Source organism: Clinocottus analis, unplaced genomic scaffold (genome assembly GCF_023055335.1).
Source record: "Clinocottus analis isolate CAN_PGR_092001 unplaced genomic scaffold, fCliAna1.0.p SCAF_39, whole genome shotgun sequence".
In the NCBI taxonomy this organism is placed as follows: Eukaryota; Metazoa; Chordata; class Actinopteri; order Perciformes; family Cottidae; genus Clinocottus; species Clinocottus analis.
In genome coordinates, this window is record NW_027176142.1 from 580854 (window position 1) to 602377 (window position 21524).

Sequence of the window (21524 nt, forward strand, 5' to 3'; positions counted from 1 at the left end):
GATTTCTGTCAGAAACTAAACTGTCAGACTCATTTTCATCATTTTCATCATTATTTTCTTGAGTAGACGTCTCTTTCTGCTCAGTTTGGTTTCTCAATTAATTAATAACTTCATTATTTTATATTATATCTCATCAGTTGTCGTAGCAATTTTTTGGGTTGATGCCAATTGTTTCAGAGTTTGTGCTAAATATAAACATTTTTAATGACTTATTCTTAAAAAATACAACATCAAGACACCAACAGAGAAAAATCCAGATTGTGATTTTGTATCAAAAACTTAATTCAATATTTTGCCAATTGAAAGGCGAGAACTTCAAAGTCTCTTCACTCTGACACTGAGCCGCTGCCATAAGCAGGAGAAATGACTAATGTTTTGAATTATATGCTTCTGAAGTGAAAGCAGTTGTATTTGAATCATGATAGAGGAGCGATGGAAAACATCCTGCAGGTTAACTCACACACTCGTATGTTGGATGCAGGTTGTTAAAACCGGCCTAAACGTGAGTCAACAGTCTGAGTTTAGTTCTGCAACCTGTTGAACGTCAAATGAAAACGTGATATTCAAACTGTTGGATTCAATAAGTCACAGACGGTCTGACGGCTACTGTCGCTATCAGCTGTTATTCCACTATTTCTTTTCTTCCATTGTTGTGTGCAGTAATGTGTTGCTGTACGTGTCTGCTGTCTCAGCTGGAGACACTGCCCTCTTTTGGGCAAATGGAGGAAGTGCAGCTTTCAGACATGTGTTTGCAGAGATGTGATAATATTTGTCTTTTTTTTTTTTTACTTTCCCTCCTTTCTTTTTATCTACTTTGGCAATCTGTATTTTAAAAAAAATCTCATCATGCACAGATTGGATTTAATGTGGAAGACTGTTCTCTGCGTGCGACTACAATATATTTATAATATTTAGCGATGCAACATATTTAAAGCCTGCAGCTTCATGCACATCGCTTCAGGTCTTAGTGGCACCAAGGGCATTGAGTGACATTTGTCTTTGCTTTACTCTCTTCTTCCTACACACACACACACACACACACACACACACACACACACACACACACACACACACACACACACACACAGCAACCCCCATCCACCCACGCTGGATATCTTCTACCCCTCCTCCTCTCCTCTTTGTGCCTTTGTGCATCTTCTCAAGAATAAATGTTGTTATATATACACACATATACACACATACACACATACATACATACATATATATATATATATATATATATATATATATATATATATATATATATATATATATATATATATATATATATATATATACATACATTTAAAGCACCCTCTTTTTTTTAAAGATGAAAAAGTTCATCTTCAACGCGGTGAGACAAAATCCTATTTTGCCATTTTGGGCCAATTTTGCTATTTGGTGAAATGCAGACAGTGTTACTTGGAAGATAAATAGTTATAACAGAGACAAGTTTTATTGGTTTAATAATACTGTATATACTTTGGCAGATCAGATGAAAGTGAGTGTCACTCATGATGCTTCCAGTAGTTTTGGGATGTGTAAGAAGAGAAAAACATGAACCTACAACACCTCAACACAACATTACTCATTCATTACTTCATGTCAAAAAATAGGACTTTGTGAATTGTGGAGGCCAGAAATGTGAAAATACATAAAGAGTGCCGCTCTGTCTGACATCAATATTCAGCTATTTGGTCCTGTGGGCTCTCAGAAAGTGGTGAAACAGTTTGAACATCTTCTCTCTGTCTCTGCCGGTGTCTCTCTCAGATCGCAGAGACGTACGCCTTCCTGCCCAGAGAGGCGGTGACGCGCTTCCTGATGAGCTGTGGGGAATGCCAGAAGAGGATGCACATCAGCACCACGGGACAGGACTACAAAGGTACACAAGCTGAGGACGCTTTGTTTCACGCAGCACAAAGTCTGCAGGTGTGTGGCAGCAGAAGGTGCAGGCCAGGTCTTCTAGGGTCACCTTCATCAATCTCTCTCACAGATGAGGAGGGTGGTGATCGCTTCTCTGTACGAGCATCAGCCTCCTCTCACCCTTCAGTCCGTCAGACCTTCAGCTGCTTCTCTTTCTTCTTTCTCTCATAGCCGTTTGTTCTGGAGTAAAGAACTTTAAGTGTCGCGGGAACATGAAACGTGTTTTAGTTTAAAATCTGAAGTCTGAGCTCAGCTGAACAACGAGAAGCTGCATCCATTTTACATTCCTCTTCTTCTCTGCCCACCCCATTATTTATATATATATATATGTATATATATGTGTATATATATATATATATATATATATATATATATATATATATATATGTATATATATATATAAATATATATATGTGTATATATATATATATATATACATATATATATTAATATATATATTATTAATTATATTATTATATATTAATATATATATATTAATATATATATATGTGTATATATATATACATATATATATATATATATATATACATATATATATATATATATATATATATATATATATACATATATATATATATATATATATATATATATATATATATATATATATATATATATATATATATATATACATATATATACATATATATATATATATATATATATATATATATTTTCTACTGAAGGCCACACACTCCCATCCCTCCTTCCTCCCTCCCTCACCCCTCCTCCCCCTTCTCCCCCTCCAGCTTGTCCGTCTCTCTGTTTTCTCTCCTCCTTTATCCTTCTTCACTCACAGCTTTCCACCCACCATCTCTGCTTCCAGCTCCTCTTCTCGTTCTTCCTCTCATCATCGTCAAGCTTCCTGTCCCATCGCTCACTGTTCTCCTTTTCCTGCCTCCTCTGCCCATCTCTGTACCCTCCATCCTTCCCTCACCCCCCCCCCCCCCCTCCTCCCCTGTTTTCCTCCCTCCTCATCCCTCATTAAGCAGAGGAGTCATTGGAGTGTCCTGTCTCTCTCGTCAATTAGCCTAATTAATGGCTTTCAGCAAAGAAAATGGCCCAGGAAACCAGCTCGTTTCCACCGATTCAGGAGAGAGAGCGAGAGGAAGAAGCATGACTGGTGGTGGCGAGTAAAAAGTATGAATATGAAATATCAGACTGCACAGAGACACAAAATCCCCTTTTATTGTTTCACGTTTTCATTTATCTGAAACAAATCCAGACAAAAGCTTTGATGCGTCGTGTGACTGTGAATTAAAACTTTGGTCTGTTTTGATTGGACCAGCTGGTCAATGATTAAAACAAGAGGATACAAAGTAACTATATATATATATATATATATATATATATATATATATATATATATATATATATATATATATATATGTGTATATATATATATATATATATATATATATATATATATGTGTATATATATATATGTGTATATATATATATATATATATATATATATATATGTGTATATATATATATGTATATATGTGTATATATATATATGTATATATGTGTATATATATATATGTATATATATATGTATATGTATATATATATATGTATATATGTGTATATATATGTATATGTATATATATATGTATATGTATATATATATATGTATATGTGTGTGTGTAGAAATGCTTCCTCAAGACCTAATATTAATATTAATTATTTTATCAGAAAACGAAATAAGCTGAGTAAACAATCTGAAACACACACACACACACACACACACACACACACACACACACACACACATACACACACACACAGCATAAGTATCACAGCTGTTGTAATTAGTCTTGTGTGTGTGCGTGTGTGTGTGTGTGTGTGTGTGTGTGTGTGTGTGTGTGTGTGTGTGTGTGTGTGTGTGTTGTGCCATCACTGTATGCCACTCAGAGAGAGCAGCTAATTGCCTTCCTTCCCTGTGGGGGTTCGGCCTCACCCCGACACACACACACACACATACACACACACACACACACACACACACACACACACACACACACACACACACACACACACACACACACACACACACACACACACACACACACACACACACACACACAGCCCTCTTTATCGCTACCGTGAAGTGACTCCCACTAAAGTTCAGCTGTGAATTATTAAATGCAATTAATCAGCGCGGACCAGGGCCATGTTTAATTGACAGCAGGCTCACTGTGTGTGTGTGTGTGTGTGTGTGTGTGTGTGTGTGTGTGTGTGAGGGGAGGGGGGGTTATGTTTTTAATGCCTCTGTGTTCGTGTGAGGTTGTTTTGTTGTCCGACAGTTTGTCTGGACGTCCATTACGTCCTCGTCACGCTTGGAGGGAAAACCTTCATTTTTGGTAAAACTCACGAGTTCTCAAAGGTGAAGAGATTACAATCTCGGGGTCAGAGGTCACTGTTACCACACAAAGCACCTTTTTAGCTATAACGCAAGAATTGATATGCTAATTATGACAATTTCCCAATGTCCAATCAGATACGATTATGAAATTATGAGCTTTTGGACAGACATGGATGGAGCAGCAGTCGGAGGCGTTAAACGAGGAGCGTTGCATCGTCCTGAAACTTTTTTTTGTTCTTATGCTGAATATAGTTCAGATTAGATTAGATAGTCCTTCATTAGTCCCTCTGTGGGGAAATGACAGTATCACAGCAGCCCGTATTCACAGATCAAGAAAGATAAATGAACAGTAGAACAGTAATAAAAACACCATTTAAAAATTGTATAATGAATTAGTATAATTATTTAATAATGGCCAAAATATACTATTCCTAAAGTAACAGTATTTAAACGTGTTTAAAACCTGTTTCCTGCTCTCACAACACAACTCCACCTGTTTGGCCCAACGAGCTGAAGACTTTGTGTCACTCCATCGGTTGTCAGTTCTCGCAGTGTGTCGCTCTCTGAGAACACAACTCTCTCCTCCTCTTCCTCGTACCGGCCGTCAATCACCGATCGATGCTGACGGCCGTCTCTTCTGCTCAGTCTTATTGATCTGCGTATCCGTGTCCGCGCTGTAGACGCTCCAGACGTTAGACACGTCCTTCACGAGGTCGGTAGAGACTGAGAGGACGGACGCTATTCAAGTGCTTTCACTTCCTGTTGACGCAGAACAAGCTTTTGTTGTTATCTGAGAAAGAGACCTCGTTTACTTTTTAACTGTCATCAGTCTGTAAAGTCCAGTCAAATGTGTTTATGTACCAAATATCTCAATCAGAGACTTGACGATCTATAATGAATAAAACCTCTTTGACCCTCCAGATGAGGAAAAACTTATAAAAGTAGATTTGTGTCTTTGTTAGAAGAACACATTTCTTGTTTCTAAGTAAATTATCTGACTGCAAATCACAAATCTTTGCTCTCAACAAAAAATCACTCTTAAAAAAAAACGCTCTAAAAAAAAAACGCAGAGAAAAGAGAAAAATTCTTTTTGAGAGCATTTTTTTTGTGTGTTTTCTTTTTTTTGAGTGTATATTTTGCAAAAAAAAGAGCAAAGATTTTTTTGTTGAGGGCAAAGATTTGGGATTTGCAGTCAGATAATTTACTTCCAAACAAGAAATTTTCTCTGGTCATAAAAACACAAATCCACCTTCATCTCAGGACGGATCTCTGTTCCAGGACGTGCAGACGACGTGTAGAGAATAACCAACATGATGAATTCACTCTGCTGACAATCAGCATCAAAACCTTGTAGATGAGAAGGAGACGTCACGTCTCCTGCAGGACAAAGTCCAGACCCAAACATCTGGGACCAGACAGATGTTCAGTATTTCAAATAATCAAAGAATAACGAGTGAAAGCAGAGACGAGGTTTAAGTTTGTCTTTAAAGTCCGTCGCTGCTTCTCCTGCTCGGTTCCAGCTCTGGAGGGTCCTCTAGTGTCTCTGAAGGGCATGACGTCGACCTCACACCAGCTGTCAGATTACATAGATTATGGTGAGATTATACACTCTGTTCTCTTGGTTTTGAAAAGTGTCAAAATGTGGATGAATACCTGAAGTAAAGAAGTGAAGTAAATACTAGAAGTAAAGAAGTGAAGTAAATACTGAAAGTAAAGAAGTGAAGTAAAGAAGTGAAGTAAATACTAGAAGTAAAGAAGTGAAGTAAAGAAGTGAAGTAAAGAAGTGAAGTAAATAGTTTAAGTAGTAAAGAGTTTCATTGCTGTCTTAACGTCTGCAGGAAGATAATCACACGTCATGACGAGGAAACGCTGACGTCTTAATTATACAACTTCAGCTTCTAAGTGACCGAAAGACTCTGAAAGGAAATGAATCAGTAATATCAGTCACATTGATATTCATACAGCCGTGATCACGGTTACAGTGATGAACTGCTCTATGGATGAAAAAGCTCTGGAAGAATTATTCATGAAGTGTTTGAATGATTCACTCAGCGTTCACTTCTTCATACACGACAACAAAATATTCAAACTACAGTAATTCTGTTTTCTTTTCTTTTATTCTTGATCATTTCTTGGTGCTGCGACGTTGATGCTTATGAGCAACATCTGTCTGATGCAGCGATGCAGTTTCACTGTGACTGTGTTTGTGTGGACGCACGATGTGATGGAGATTTAGTCCAATCCTGTAACCAGCAAAACATGTTTATGTCATAAATACACAAATGTCAATTACATGGTAACTGAATTGACATTTGTTATAATCGGTTATAATAATAATCAATCTATAATGATCCATCTCTCTCACAACACAACACAGCCTTATGTCCTCTGTAGCATGAACACAGACTAATGTAGCATGAACACAGCCTCATGTAGCATGAACACAGCCTCATGTCCTCTGTAGCATGAACACAGCCTCATGTAGCATGAACACAGCCTCTGTAGCATGAACACAGCCTCATGTAGCATGAACACAGCCTCATGTCCTCTGTAGCATGAACACAGCCTCATGTAGCATGAACACAGCCTCATGTAGCATGAACACAGCTTCATGTAGCATGAACACAGCCTCATATAGCATGAACACAGCCTCAAGTAGCATGAACACAGCCTCATGTAGCATGAACACAGCCTTATATAGCCTCATGTAGCATGAACACAGCCTCAAGTAGCATGAACACAGCCTCATGTAGCATGACCACAGCCTCATTTAGCCTCTGTAGCATGACCACAGCCTCATGTAGCATGACCACAGCCTCATGTAGCCTCATGTAGCATGACCACAGCCTCATGTAGCCTCATGTAGCATGAACACAGCCTCATGTAGCCTCTGTAGCATGAACACAGCCTCATGTAGCATGAACACAGCCCCTCAGGTCGTCGCTGCTTCACGGTTTGCTCCTCTCTCCTCCAGAGAACGACCGGCCGAGCTCCCTGCTGCTGGAGGTGATCGACTACAACATGCCGCTCACCACCACCTACATGAAGCACATGAAGCTGCAGCGCATGAGCAGCAACAAGGTACGTTAGCGCGCCGTGAGGTGCAGGAACTTCCTGTGACGTCACAAAGTGAAAGTACACAAAGCAGCAGGTTGTCGTGTACTAAAGTACACATGTACTAAAGTGTGCACTAGTGTACTAAAGAGTGCGGCGTGTGGGAGGAAGCAGGAGGCCGCTGACGCCTCGCGGGGAGGAAACTCTCACACAGACTTACAATTAAAACACTAATGAGAAGGAAACAGCGAGTTCTTCAGTCGTGAAGGTCAAAGGACCGAAAGCGTGTTTGTGTTTCCTGCTGCAGCTCGACTGTAAAGACGTGAACAAAGCACCTGAGAACCGTGAGGAAGGAGGTTGTTGGTTGAAATGCTTTTGTTTCTCAGAGACAAAAGGTTTCTGAAGGACACAGAATTATAATAACTGCTGCACTGTGTTTATTAAAAGGTCTTCATATGGCGAACTTTCCCCAAATACAAGATGTAAAATAATATTCTCTGCTGTTGTTTGATAAATAACCTGATTAGCAACATGTAGAGGTAATTATTGATACGTGTTCTAACACTGTCAATAATTAGTTACATTTTAATCTATTTACTTTGATCATGTAACAAATAATTAAAAATCAAACATTTTTTTAAAAATCTTAAAAATAACAAGAAAAATGAACCGTTAACCTAAAGAAAACTCTCAATATAAAAATGATTACAATCAAAATAAATATTACATATCCAAAAATGTCCTTGCATGTCTATGATCTTCCTCTTGTCCATAAATACAACTCATAAACAACACACTGCTGTGATGTTTAAATCAATAATCCACAGCTTCAGGTGCTTCTTCATATCAACAATAAATGTTGCACAAGTTTTATGTTTCAAACATGTTCGTCTCGTGTTTTTCATCAGTTTTGCATCTTGATGTCGTCACCGTTAATGTTCAATAACGTCGTGTCGGCGCTTCAGATGAGTCACAGATGTTGTCGACAAAGTGAACTTTGGTTCTGTTTCGTCTCTCTGACGCGTCGCTTCAGACCAACACGAGTCCCGACCACGAGTCCCGACCACGAGTCCCGACCACGAGTCCCGACCACGAGTCCCGACCACGAGTCCCGACCACGAGTCCCGACCACGAGAACCAGCAGAGAGTCAGATCATGAAGAATAAAACGTCTCCAACAGTCTGCTGCCTCTGGAACAATAACCAACATGTGGAGACATGAGTATGGTTTATGATGCTGCCATCCATAAAGCTGGAAAAGTTTTGAGCTGCTGAGGGAGGCTCACTTCCTGTGTGTGTGTGTGTGTGTGTGTGTGTGTGTGTGTGTGTGGGTGGGGGTCAAGATCGGTATATTCCTTATTGTTCCCACACCATCACCACCACCTCTCCCTCCTGTAGCATAGTGACTGCCACACGAGCTGTCAGTCATAGTGTGTGTGTGTGTGTGTGTGTGTGTGTGTGTGTGTGTGTGTGTGTGTGTGTGTGTGTGTGTGTGTGTAGATAACGGGTGGGCGAGCAGAGGGTTGAGCTCATTCCAATTAAGTCAGGCCCCTGAGCGTCGAGTTAATTAGCCACGGAGAGAGAGACACTGAAGTGCCAATTTACACTGGAATGCCAATCTGTCTGTCTGACTGTCTGTCTGACACACACACACACACACACACACACACACAGACACACACCATCACACCTGCAGTTGTCTGTTTGTTTGGGGACACACGTCGAAGGCGTCGTAATGAGTTCACACCGTTCTATCGACACGCTTCTCATTATCTTCTCGTTAGCATCCAGCAGTGAACAAAACCAACAAGTTTCTCTTTCTGTGCGTTCCTGTGAAGCTGAAAAAGAGAAAGTGTACTTGTGTTTCTTCTCTGACGCTCCACCATACTTTTCTCTATGTGACATTTTCATCCAGAGTTTGTGAAGTAGATATTTCTCTCAGCGCTGTGAGTTTGACTCTTTCACTCCGCTCGCTGCTCCAGCATCACATGTTCAGTGTTGAGGAACGTGTCCGTCTCACTGTATTGATTGGCATCAGAAGACGCCTGTGAATGATGAATAAGATATGTTGTGTGCAGACTACAGATGAATAACTGATGATCTTAATCGATACTCGAGGCTGTTTGCCAACAGCATCTTTCACCTTCGGGTCAAAGTGTCATCTCGTTCAGAGGATTCACGTCAGAGCAAAGCATGTGAAACGGCTTCACAGCGTTTTAAACAGTTACTGTAGTGTAGACTGACGTGTTTCTTTTGGCCTTTACAGGCATCATATCCTCTTTGCATTCATTCATATTTCAGATCATTCTGGGTTTGAAAATTGTCGACACATTTGGGACGATGGTAATATTCAACTCTACAAAATATACAACATCTAGTTGTGTTAAGAAATGTTGATGCGGATAAGTCACGTATTATACCTTTAAAACACTATTACAGTTATGAACCATTTATTAAATGTATGAAGACTGCTGGAAATCCTAAATAAAGGAGATTAAAGTAATGTAAAGTAACTTTACTAATGTGTTAATCATAATTTATGAAGTAAACCTTTGAGAAGCTGCACAATTTGTGCTTTTCATTCAACTTCCAACCTCATCGACCTCCAACGACACTCACACGGACCATGCTTTCAACTCAGGTGAAAGGAAGTTCTAGCAGTGTGTGTGTGTGTGTGTGTGTGTGTGTGTGTGTGTGTGTGTGTGTGTGTGTGTGTGTGTGTGTGTGTGTGTGTGTGTGTGTGTGTGTGTGTGTGTGTGTGTGTGTCAGGATGAGTCTGCAGCATAATGATGATAATGTTCAGCCCAGAGGAGCAAAAGTAAAGACAGGAATAGAGGAACAATGACTCACTCACCTATAGAAATATCATAAGACATGAGGGAGCATCAGGTTCTGTGTGTGTGTGTGTGTGTGTGTGTGTGTGTGTGTGTGTGTGTGTGTGTGTGTGTGTGTGTGTGTGTGGTAGTTCAATAGCATAGCATTCTGTGAAAAGAGGGTCTGAGAGAGAAGGGAAATGGGCAGGAAAGTGTATCTGTTCGTGTTCTCCAGAGAGAGCATGAGCCAAGGAAAGACTGAAGAAGAAGAGAGGAGGATGAGAGGAAGAATAGAGGAAGAAGAGAGGAGGAAGAGAGGAGGATGTGCTGCATATTGGTGATGTGTGAATCCTCCACTGGCTCCATTAGCGCTCATCCCAAGCCTCTGTTCATCGGCCCATCCCTTTATCTTTCCCTCCATCCGTCCCCCCGTCCCAATTCAATAAGAGGAGGAAATTACCCAGGATGCTTGGCATGGGGGGTGGAGGAGGGGGGGGGGGGGGGGGGGAGAGACTGCTATTGCAGACAATGTAGAAATGGGTGAGGAGTGAGAGGAGAGGAGACAAGAGGAGGGAGGAGGAGGGAGAGGTGGCAGGGCGGTGGCCCTGTCTGGCTGAGGAGGAAGATGGAGGACGAGGAGCAACAATGAGGAGGAGGAGGAGGAGGAGGAGGAGGAGGAGGAGGAGGAGGAGGAGGAGGAGGAGGATGTCTTCGGCCGGGGCGAAAATTAAAAAAAATGTAGTTAATGGTGGGATGTGAGAGGGGGGAGGGGGAGGAATCAGAGAAGGAATTAAAAAAGGAGAATGAGGTGGTTCATTATCATTTATGTCTCCCCCTCTCCCTCGCTCTGCCCATTATTTCAGCTTCCTCCGGAGGAAAGACATTTCATTATTTTTTGGAGGAGGGGTGTGTGTGTGTGTGTGTGTGTGTGTGTGTGTGTGTGTGTGTGTGTGTGTGTGTGTGTGTGTGTGTGTGTGTGTTGGGGGTTGGTCTCTTCTAATTACTAAAAGACGGCAGAAGAGGAGAATCGTACATTAGGAGATAAAACGCTGGAACAGCGTTGAAGAATTGACCAAAACCTTTTTGTCCGACATGAAAAATATGAACTGATTTAAAATCCTGTTTTCTAAACTCTCTCTTCAGCATGACTTTACTGATGCGCTTGTAGGAATATTGTCTCATGGCGTTCAGTAGTTACTGCGAGCGACCGCTGACTCTCTGAAGTCGCTGAATATCCTGAAGCCGTCGTGATCCTGTAGAGATTCTGTGCATTTTGAGTCCACTGTTGTTTTATTGATTCTGAGTATTGATTGTTTAATGCAACAACCAAACACTTTGACGCACGCGTGTTTTTAATGTCAGTTGTCTGCGGCTCTTCGACTCGGTTCAGTGAGATTTGTTGGGAAACGTTCTGTGCAGAACATCTGAAGCTGGTCAAACATTTGTGGAATCATTCAGAGTTTTCTCAGATCAGGATGTCGAGAAAATGATGAAAATCACCTCAAAGCTTCACACAGCAACGCATCCATGTGACAGGTAGTTCAGCTTTGAATAACCTGAAGTTTGTAGTGATGAATACTTTTCATAACTCTTATCTCACATGCGTCAAGTCAATCCAACACAACGACTCCGTGATTCACTTCACGAGGCCTGTGTTCCACTCCCCTTGATTTATGCAACCAACATGTCAACAGAAACATATTGAAAATGTCACATAAATGGAAAAGTATGGAAGCCCATTTCTGCCACAGAGAAAAAAAATAGGACCCCCCCCCCCCCCAAAAAAAAAAAATTAGGACCAACAAAAAAATAAATAAAAATTAGGACCAAAAAAAAAAAATTTTTTTGACCCCAAAAAAAAAAATTTTTTTGGACCCCAAAAAAAAAATAATAGGACCCCCCCCCCTCCAAAAAAATAAAATTAGCACCAAAAAAAAAAAATTTTTTTTGGGGACAAACAAAAAAAAAAAATCAGGACCAAAAAAAAGAAAAAAAATTACCGTTTTTTTTGTTTTTCCGTTGCCTTTTTTTAGTTGACTTGAAAAAAGACAAAGAAAAAAAAACATTTTCTGACCATTTTCTACAGTTATTACAGTTACTACAGTTACTACAGTTACTACAGTTATTACAGTTATTACAGTTACTACAGTAATTACAGTTACTACAGTAATTACAGTTACTACTGTTACTACAGTTGCTACAGTTACTGCTGTTACTACAGTAATTACAGTTACTACAGTTACAGCCAAAATATAATTGTAGCTATTTGTACACACAAAGTACATTGTTGTCCTTCCATTGACCATTTAAAAAACTCAAAGTCCACACTGACGGGTGGTTGACATTTTTTTGCTAAATAACAAGAGTAATAAACCTGAGTCCTGTCACCCGACGGTTCATATTCACACGACACCAGACCTGCTGAATCATGTCCATGAAGAGATTCACGCAAAGGAATCATTTCATAATCTGACGGCAAGAAGCCAACGCAGGCTTCTGTTTGTAAAGCACGTATAATGTCAGATTACTGGGCTTCAAGTCATGTTTTCATATTTCAATAATTGTGTGGGAACTGGGTGAAGGGAGCAAGTGGAGGAGTTCAGCTGCTCGGCAGCCTCTGTGACATCATCAGGGTCAGAGGTGAACATTCTGCATTGTCTGATGGTGTAATGTGTAGAGGCCACATGCATCAGTACATACACATGTTGCGTATGTCTGAGACTATTCCACAAAAGAATACAACACATTCATAGCACCTCAGTTCACAGTAGTGCAGTTGTGTTGTGTCGTTCCTCACGCTGTTCATCAATACAGACAACTTTAAATTAAATAAGTTGGGATTTCAGGAGTCAAGTCAGGAGTCCAATTTTTTTTTGGAGCGTTTTCTTGAAGCAAATTTTATTTCTGAGTGTTTTTAGTTTTTTTTTTCCAAGCAATTTATTTTTTAAGAGCAAATTTTTAGTTTTGAGAGCGTATTTTTTAAAACTGAGAGCAAAGATTTGGAGATGATGAACTTACAAGCAAGACATTAGCTGTGGTAAACAAGACAGAAATCTACCTTCATACTCGATGGAGATGTTTTCAGGTGAGGGTTTCAGCATCGCGCGGCCGCTAGTTCATCTCGTTAGCTCGTCCGTGGTCTTGGCTCCTCGGTGAAAGTGTGATCACATGACTATGTTCTCAAAACCCTAAATGCATCAGGCGCTGAGCTTTTAGCTCAAACAAAGATCACACACAAAGTGCTGCTCGGTCTTGAAGCCCTCGGAGTGGTTTTGCTCCGGGGCCGTGACCTTTATCAGGTCTTATCCTCTCACCATCTGCCCGACTCTCCAGTGAATACTGACCAGTAAAGTAGAAACGCCATGGAAACGGCCTGAAAGACATATCCCCTCGATGGTTTTTAAGTGCACATCGTGTGTGACGTGCGGTGAAAGTCTCGCGCCAGCTTTCCCTCACCCTGTTCACGCTCCTGCGAGGCGGCTCAGCTGAGACGAAACACGACTTCAATCTTCCCTGAAACTGAAACAGAAGACACTGAAACCAACAGGAAGCTGCAGGAGGACGACAGGAAGTCTCAAACATCTGTTCTCCTTTTGTTGAAACCACCTTCAGTTGTTCTGAGGTCCTTCAAGACAAACATGTCAAAATCATAATGAATGATTTATAATAAAATTATTAATAATATGCTCCTGATCACCTGCCTTCATTTCACGCTTCATATCCCTTCAACTTTTGATTTTATTGAAAACAAAAATCCCACCTGTAGAGGATAATGTCCTAGTATTATCTATAATATTTTCCAGTTAAATCTTTCAACAAACATCCACAACATATTTTTAAATGTTTTACCAACAGTTTCTTTTCCGTAGGTTTATGAAAATTCTGTATTTATTAACGAATATTCAGTATATACAATGTTATGAGTGCAAGAACAACTAGAATACATATTGAATCGTTATGTAAATGTTTGTGTCTCTCATCGTCTCAATACAATATATATATATATATATATATATATATATATATATATACATATATATATATATATATACATATATATATATATATATATATATATATATATATATATATATATATATATATATAAACTAATTATTTCACATTACAGACTCGTGATGAAATAATTCCCTCGTCGCTCCTCTTGAGCATCGACACGCACGACTCATTAAACTGCAGTTCCTCTCTCTGCCTACAGGTGGCAGGTTCGTCATGATAAACTGTAACGGGCCACATGGTGCTCTCTCTCACACACACACACACACACACACACACACACACACACACACGCACACACACACACACACACACACACACACACACACACCCGGTGTGTGTTTAAACATGTTCTATAGTGAGGGGTGTACAGGTCGCTGTGTTCCTCAGTGTCTGTGTGTTTGTCTCAGAAACGTATTAAACAACATCTGCAGCAGCAGAATGTGCTTTTTAATATTCTGACTTCATGTTTGAGAAGCTCTGAGCGTTTTATTTGAATCTGAAGTCACAGCTGCTCGTCTGTTTTTGCAAGTTGAGTTTGACTGAGTGAAGCTTTTTTTTATTTTTCAGTGCAATTTCCACCTTTGTGCTCATCCGTCAGGATTTATGATCTTCTTCATAACATTTAGAAACATTTAGTAAAGTACCCTGCAGTGAGTTCTGAAGACTCTTTAACCAAAGTTATTATATTTATACAACATGTTTTATTTGTGTCTGAATATCTGGTAAAGTAGGAAAACTATCGAAAGCAAATGAAGTTAATGAAGTACTGCTGATACTTCACTTCAATTAAGTATTTGAATTGAATCGGATATTCTGGAGACGACTGTGTCATCTATATATATATCTATATATCTATCTATCTATATCTATATATATATATATATATATATATATATATATATATATCTATATATATATATATATATATATATATATATAATATCAAGATGGCGTTGGCTGGAGCAGAGACGGCACAGAGCAGTGATAGAGTAATAGGATAGAGCAGCCCACTGTGAGCGTCACCACGTCTCTTCTCTTGACGTCTGTGAACACATGAAGTTCAGAGAGGATGAACATGAAAACATGTTGGGATGAATCTCCCATATGCAGCTATACATCCACGAATAACATAACATGTCCTCATTAAATAATAGACAATATGTACAGAATATAAAATAAATAGAGGAAAACAAAAGAATGCAAACAGTATTACAGCCAGAGTTTTACTTTCTAGCTTTAACTAGATGTACCTAATAAACTGGCACCTGGGTGTGTAGTAAGCATCTGTGTGTGTGTGTGTGTGTGTGTGTGTGTGTGTGTGTGTGTGTTTATTAGATGTAGTAAGCATCTCCCCCTCTCTTTCTTTCTCTCCCCCCCTGTCTCTCTCTCTCTCTCTCTCTCTCTCTCTCTCTCTCCCTCCCTCCCTCCCTCTCTCTCTCTCTCTCTCTCTCTCTCTCTCTCTCTCTCTCCCTCCCTCCCTCCCTCCCTCTCTCTCTCTCTCTCTCTCTCTCTCTCTCTCTCTCTCTCTCTCTCTCTCTCTCTCTCTCTCTCTCTCTCTCTCTCTCTCTCTCTCTCTCCCTTCCTCTCTCTCTCTCTCTCTCTAACTCTCTCTCTCTCTCCCCCCCTGTCTCTCTCTCTCTCTCTCTCTCTCTCTCTCTCTCTCTCTCTCTCTCTCTCTCTCTCTCTCTCTCTCTCGTGATGTCAGCAGCCGTGGCCCCGCCCCCCTCCGTGCAGTCTTGAGGGTCCTGTTGTTGGTTCTCTCTCCTTCATTACAGTCGCAGGTTTTATTCTCCGCGTCAAATAAAAACTAAAGAACAGAAACTGGAGGCGAATAAAAAAACCAGAAAAGAAGGAAACGGGACTGGAGAGAAACACCTGGCTCGACTTTCATGTTTATAATCCCGCAGAAGTGAAGGTAAGAAGGCGTTTTCTGCGTGTTTTATTATTTATTTAGTAGCTGTATGCTGCTGAGAGGCTCTGCGGTCACATCGCGCGTGATGCTCTCTGACCGGCGCGCGGGGCGGAACCACGGAAATTACAAACGTTTTATTTTATTCTTTTTTTCTGTCTCGGTCTCACTCTTTGCATTCGGTTCGTCGCCGCTTGGAGAGATTCAGTAAGTTGCATTGTTGTCGTTGCTTTCCCCTCGGACCGGCTCGCGGTGCGGGCAGCGCGCCGCTGGAGCGGGCATCCTGCGTCCTGCATCCTGCGTCCTGCGTCCTGCGTCCTGCGTCCTGCATCCTGCGTCCTGCGTCCTGCGACACGTATGAGCCTCATGATCCTTCACGCTGCCGGTGGAGCGCGCGGTGCAGGAGGCCAGCGCGCTCCTGACACGCGCACACTGTTCAGCTGCTGTCCGAGTGTGCGCGCGCGTGATGTAGGGCTGCGCGTGGTTGGTTGAAGAGCGTGCGCGTGTGTTTACGTCTAAGTGTGTGTGTGTGTGTGTGTGTGTGTGTGTGTGTGTGTGTGTGTGTGTGTGTGTGTGTGTGTGTGTGTGTGTGGGAGTTGGTGGGTGGTTGGTGCGGAATGACCGCGCACGCGCCCACACTGAGGAACAATCGGCAGCGCGTGCCAAGCGTTGAACCAGTGGCCTCTTGTTTGAATGGAGCATTGTGACGTCACGTCAGGGACAAAAACATCATTAAACAGATTAATTGCGTCAGAAATCTCTCGTTGACCACTAATATCTCACTGGATGAATTTATATTCATAACTTTTGGATTGAATCCACGCGGCCGTCTCGGGTTCTCCTCATGATGGTTTGTGCTGTTTCCCAGTAAGAGCTAATAAACATTCACCAGCAAGAGAGAACACAACAATAAACCCACTGAACAGGTTTGTTCATTGACTTAAAGGACAGAAGCATCCGACATGTTGACATGTTGACATGTTGACATGTTTACATGTTTACATGTTTATTTCTAGACCCGTCAGTGTCTTTAATGGAGGATCGTGAAAGCAGTTAAATGTTTCTAGATGTATAAATTGACAAGCGACTGAAAGGCTTCTCTCTGTTGCTCTTTGTGTTGTTGTTGTTGTTGTTGTTTGTTTGATATTGAACTGGTTTCCTGGTCCCAGCTGTGCTGAAAGCATCAGAATTGGATCAGAGCAGCATCCTGGTGCTCAGATGCAGATTTCTCTCCGTGTGTGACGAGTTCTTCAGGACTCAGAGCAGGAAGTCCTCCAGCGGCTTCCTGATGGTCTGCTGTCCTGGACCGTCCTCTGCAGGGTCAGTGGTGGAGTCTGGACTCAGAACAGCAGCGCGCAGGCGTCTTAGAACAAAGTGCCTTTCAATAAATAGTCAAATATAAAGTATAATATTCACAGTTTATGTTTCCACAATGAACCTGGAAACTGTTTGTTTTCCCAAAGTTGCTTCTGGTTGTTTTAAAAAGCTTTTTAACACCGTAGAGAAGTTCCACTCTGTTAATATCCAGGACCCTAAACCAGTGGACAGATACATATTTTCTCTCTTCAGTATTCAAGTTTTTATCGATATATAACGTATTTATCTTTTTGCTTTTAGATTTGATGAATTAGACGGGACATTGAAACGTCTTTGCAGGATAAATGTGCGTCTCCGCAGCTTGAAGTCGGTCATTAGCGCTGACATGAACGACTCAAACAACGTCCTGAAGACGTCTTTTTATTTTCCTCTCGTGGGACGATCAAGGCAACTTGTTGTGTTGCCGGTTGCCGGCCTCGACTCCTGCTGTTTGGGAAGTGCAGCCTGTAGCGGCAACTTCTCCCACATGGATGCAGCCTCGTTTATTTAATCTCGCAGCATTTCAAAAGGTTCCAAAGACACTTGAATGCAAACCCGCGGGCCTCTGCGTGGGGTTGAGCATCTGGAAGCAGTCGGACGCCTTCAAGATCAAACCCTTGTTGGGTTTTGGGCGTCGCTCGGATGAATTGTTGGTCCCAGTGATATTATATCTGTATTGCACCTGAACTCTGCAGCTTCAACCTCATGTTGGTCATGTTGTTGCTGTCTGGAGCCTCACAGGTGAAGAGCCCCTCCCCCCCCCACCTGCTCCTCTCTGCTCCAGCATAACTCGACCTGTCGACCCGTCCATGTGCAGGACTGCATGGCTTCTAATCCCTTCACCCGTTCCAACCTCTTCATCTCTCCTCCAGGAGGTCGTTGGGTCTCTCCTCCTCTTGGAGTCTCTGTCTGAGCCTTAAAAGGATCTTTGTAGACTCATGTTCTTTCCCTCTTCACCTGTATTGTGTGTTGTTATTTGGTCGACATCGTCTCCGTCTGTGTGCTGGTCAGAGTTCACGATGGTCAGACTCTTGACTTCAGGGCTGCAACTAAAACTATTTAGTCATCAAACATGATCAGTTCTGTGAAGCGTCTCAGAGTCTCAGAGTCCCGGCGATGTCGTCACGTATCGTGTTTTGTTCTAAAGGAAAAAGATGAGAATCAAAGTCTGACCTCGAAGAAGCTGAAACAAAAGAATGATTGATTCTTAGTTTTGTCTGTAAAAAAAAGCACAAATAATATATTTAATATACTGATCATCTGTTACGTCTCCAGATTGCTTGTTTTGAGAGAACAATGGTCCGAATTGAAAAATGATTAAATTAATGTGATAATGAAAAACAGAAAAGCAGCAAATTCTCATATTTGGAGCTGGAACCAACATGAAGAGATCCATCAAATATTAAATGATCAAGATCCTCAAATCTGCAGCTCCACATCTTCATCAGCAGCTCCACATCTTCATCAGCAGCTCCACATCTTCATCAGCAGCTTCATATCTTCATCAGCAGCTTCACATCTTCATCAGCAGCTCCACATCTTCATCAGCAGCTCCACATCTTCATCATCAGCTTCATATCTTCATCAGCAGCTTCACATCTTCATCAGCAGCTCCACATCTTCATCAGCAGCTCCACATCTTCATCATCAGCTTTGTGAAACGCCTCCATGTAGCGCCGGCGGCGGCAGTGAGCGCTGCTGTATTGTTGCATTTGAACTATGTGACATTTTTATGATATCCATCTTGAATCCACCCGTCAACACGTCCGTGTGCTGATGGGTTCACGAGCAGAAACACTCTGCTTTCTTCTCGACTGTCAGAGGCACGTTTATGTCTAATGTGATGACATTAGTGCTCGCTGACGCTCATCGTAGACGTGAGTGCTCCTGTGAGTCAGAACCGAGACCCTCACGTCACTCTGGATGTGTACTTTTACTCTTTAGTGGTCTGGTTTCAGGCTCTGGATGTGTACTTTTACTCTTTAGTGGTCTGGTTTCAGGCTCTGGATGTGTACTTTTACTCTTTACTGGTCTGGTTTCAGGCTCTGGATGTGTACTTTTACTCTTTACTGGTCTGGTTTCAGGCTCTGGATGTGTACTTTTACTCTTTACTGGTCTGGTTTCAGGCTCTGGATGTGTACTTTTACTCTTTACTGGTCTGGTTTCAGGCTCTGGATGTGTACTTTTACTCTTTAGTGGTCTGGTTTCAGGCTCTGGATGTGTACTTTTACTCTTTAGTGGTCTGGTTTCAGGCTCTGGATGTGTACTTTTACTCTTTACTGGTCTGGTTTCAGGATCTGGATGTGTACTTTTACTCTTTAGTGGTCTGGTTTCAGGCTCTGGATGTGTACTTTTACTCTTTACTGGTCTGGTTTCAGGCTCTGGATGTGTACTTTTACTCTTTACTGGTCTGGTTTCAGGCTCTGGATGTGTACTTTTACTCTTTACTGGTCTGGTTTCAGGCTCTGGATGTGTACTTTTACTCTTTACTGGTCTGGTTTCAGGCTCTGGATGTGTACTTTTACTCTTTACTGGTCTGGTTTCAGGCTCTGGATGTGTGTTCCACACAACAGTAAAAAACCATCAGACGGACGTGACACCAGATGAATGACATCATTTATCTTTCCCTCTTTTTTATCCTGTGCATCTCTGAAGTAAAACATGTACATGTATCAGAGAGATGAAGATGCTGAAGCTGCTAATAGAGACTCAAGATCAGCCGTTGGTGTTTTTACTGCCCTGCAGATGAGTCAGCAGCTAAACGACAGACTTCACCTGAGCTCAGGTGGTCGTTCCACAGCTGCTGGATCTGATGGTGAAACATGCAGAGACTTTGCAGGAAGCTGTGATCGATGATTCAAGCTGAACTTCTGAGTCTTGAGTCTGATGTGAAGCGTCCTGATCGGTGTCAGGATGCTTTCACTCTTTGCTTCACTTGACAGAAAACTGTTTTTCCTGGTGATGCAGTTTGTTTGTGCCGGTGTGAAAGTTTCAAAGGAGCCTTTGAGTGAACCAGACATTTAATACTCTGAATAAACCAACCACACGTTTCTATGACAGCAGATATGTGATCAAAGTGTGACATCACAAGCTGAACTACCGATGAATCCACTGATGATCTTTAAGTTTGTTCAAAAAGCCATCTGAAAATTTGATTTATCGATCGAAGGCATTGTCTCTGATTAATAGATCAAAACTACAAGATGCCCTGTGCACTCTTATTGCACTCTTTGTGCACTCTTATTGCACTCTTTGTGCTCTCTTTGTGCACTCTTTGTGCACTCTTTGTGCTCTCTTTGTGCACTCTTTGTGGTCTCATTGTGCTCTCTTTGTGCACTCTTTATGCACTCTTTGTGCTCTCTTTGTGCACTCTTTGTGCACTCTTTGTGGTCTCATTGTGCTCTCTTTGTGCACTCTGTGCTCTCTTTGTGCACTCTGTGCTCTCTTTGTGCACTCTGTGCTCTCTTTGTGCACTCTTTGTGCACTCCATGTGCACTCTTTTCCCCCGTTTGCAGTTTAATAATATTTATGAATCAGTATTTTTTGTGAGTTCTTTGTGACGCATAAGAGCATCAATCAAACCTGCATGAACGTCTGTCTGAAACGAAGGCTAACGTCAGGCTAACGTCAGGCTAACGTCAGGCTAACGTCAGGCTAACGTCAGGCTAACGGCTACGCTGCTGCGTGACAAACTTAATGTAGATCTGAACATTGTTGTTGACTTTTTATCCAGAAGCAGACTGAGCTCCCTGACGGAGCAGAGAGCATCTGAAGATGTGCAACATGCAAAGCATCAGTAGATTACATGAAGTGACGTAAAAGTGCTGCTCGCGTTGAGTTATTGATGAGATGAACTCATTGTCTTGAAACCTTTTGTTCAAGGGAGGTTTTCCCTGTAATTAAAGCATCGCTATGATGGTTATTATTAGTCTGTGTTTGATACAGCGTTGTGATAATGTCATGACATTTCACACCTTTCTGCTGCTTTTTACCGGCGGGAGTTCACCTCTGCTGCGCCATGCGCTCGGCCTGTTGTGTGCAAACTAGTATCACCTGTAATGCAG

General features: G+C 41.5%; 1 protein-coding gene across 1 annotated transcript in view; it reads left to right on the forward strand.

The window, feature by feature from the left end:
• Nucleotides 1–1330: 1330 nt before the first annotated feature.
• The window catches only part of LOC137799825 (nucleolar protein 4-like), an 85330-nt gene continuing 65136 nt past the window's right edge, over nt 1331–21524 (forward strand). Inside the window, exons 1-3 of the mRNA XM_068596660.1 lie at nt 1331–1354; nt 1771–1882; nt 7287–7393. Coding sequence (XP_068452761.1) covers nt 1331–1354; nt 1771–1882; nt 7287–7393 — 243 coding nt within the window. The remainder of the gene's footprint in view (nt 1355–1770; nt 1883–7286; nt 7394–21524) is intronic.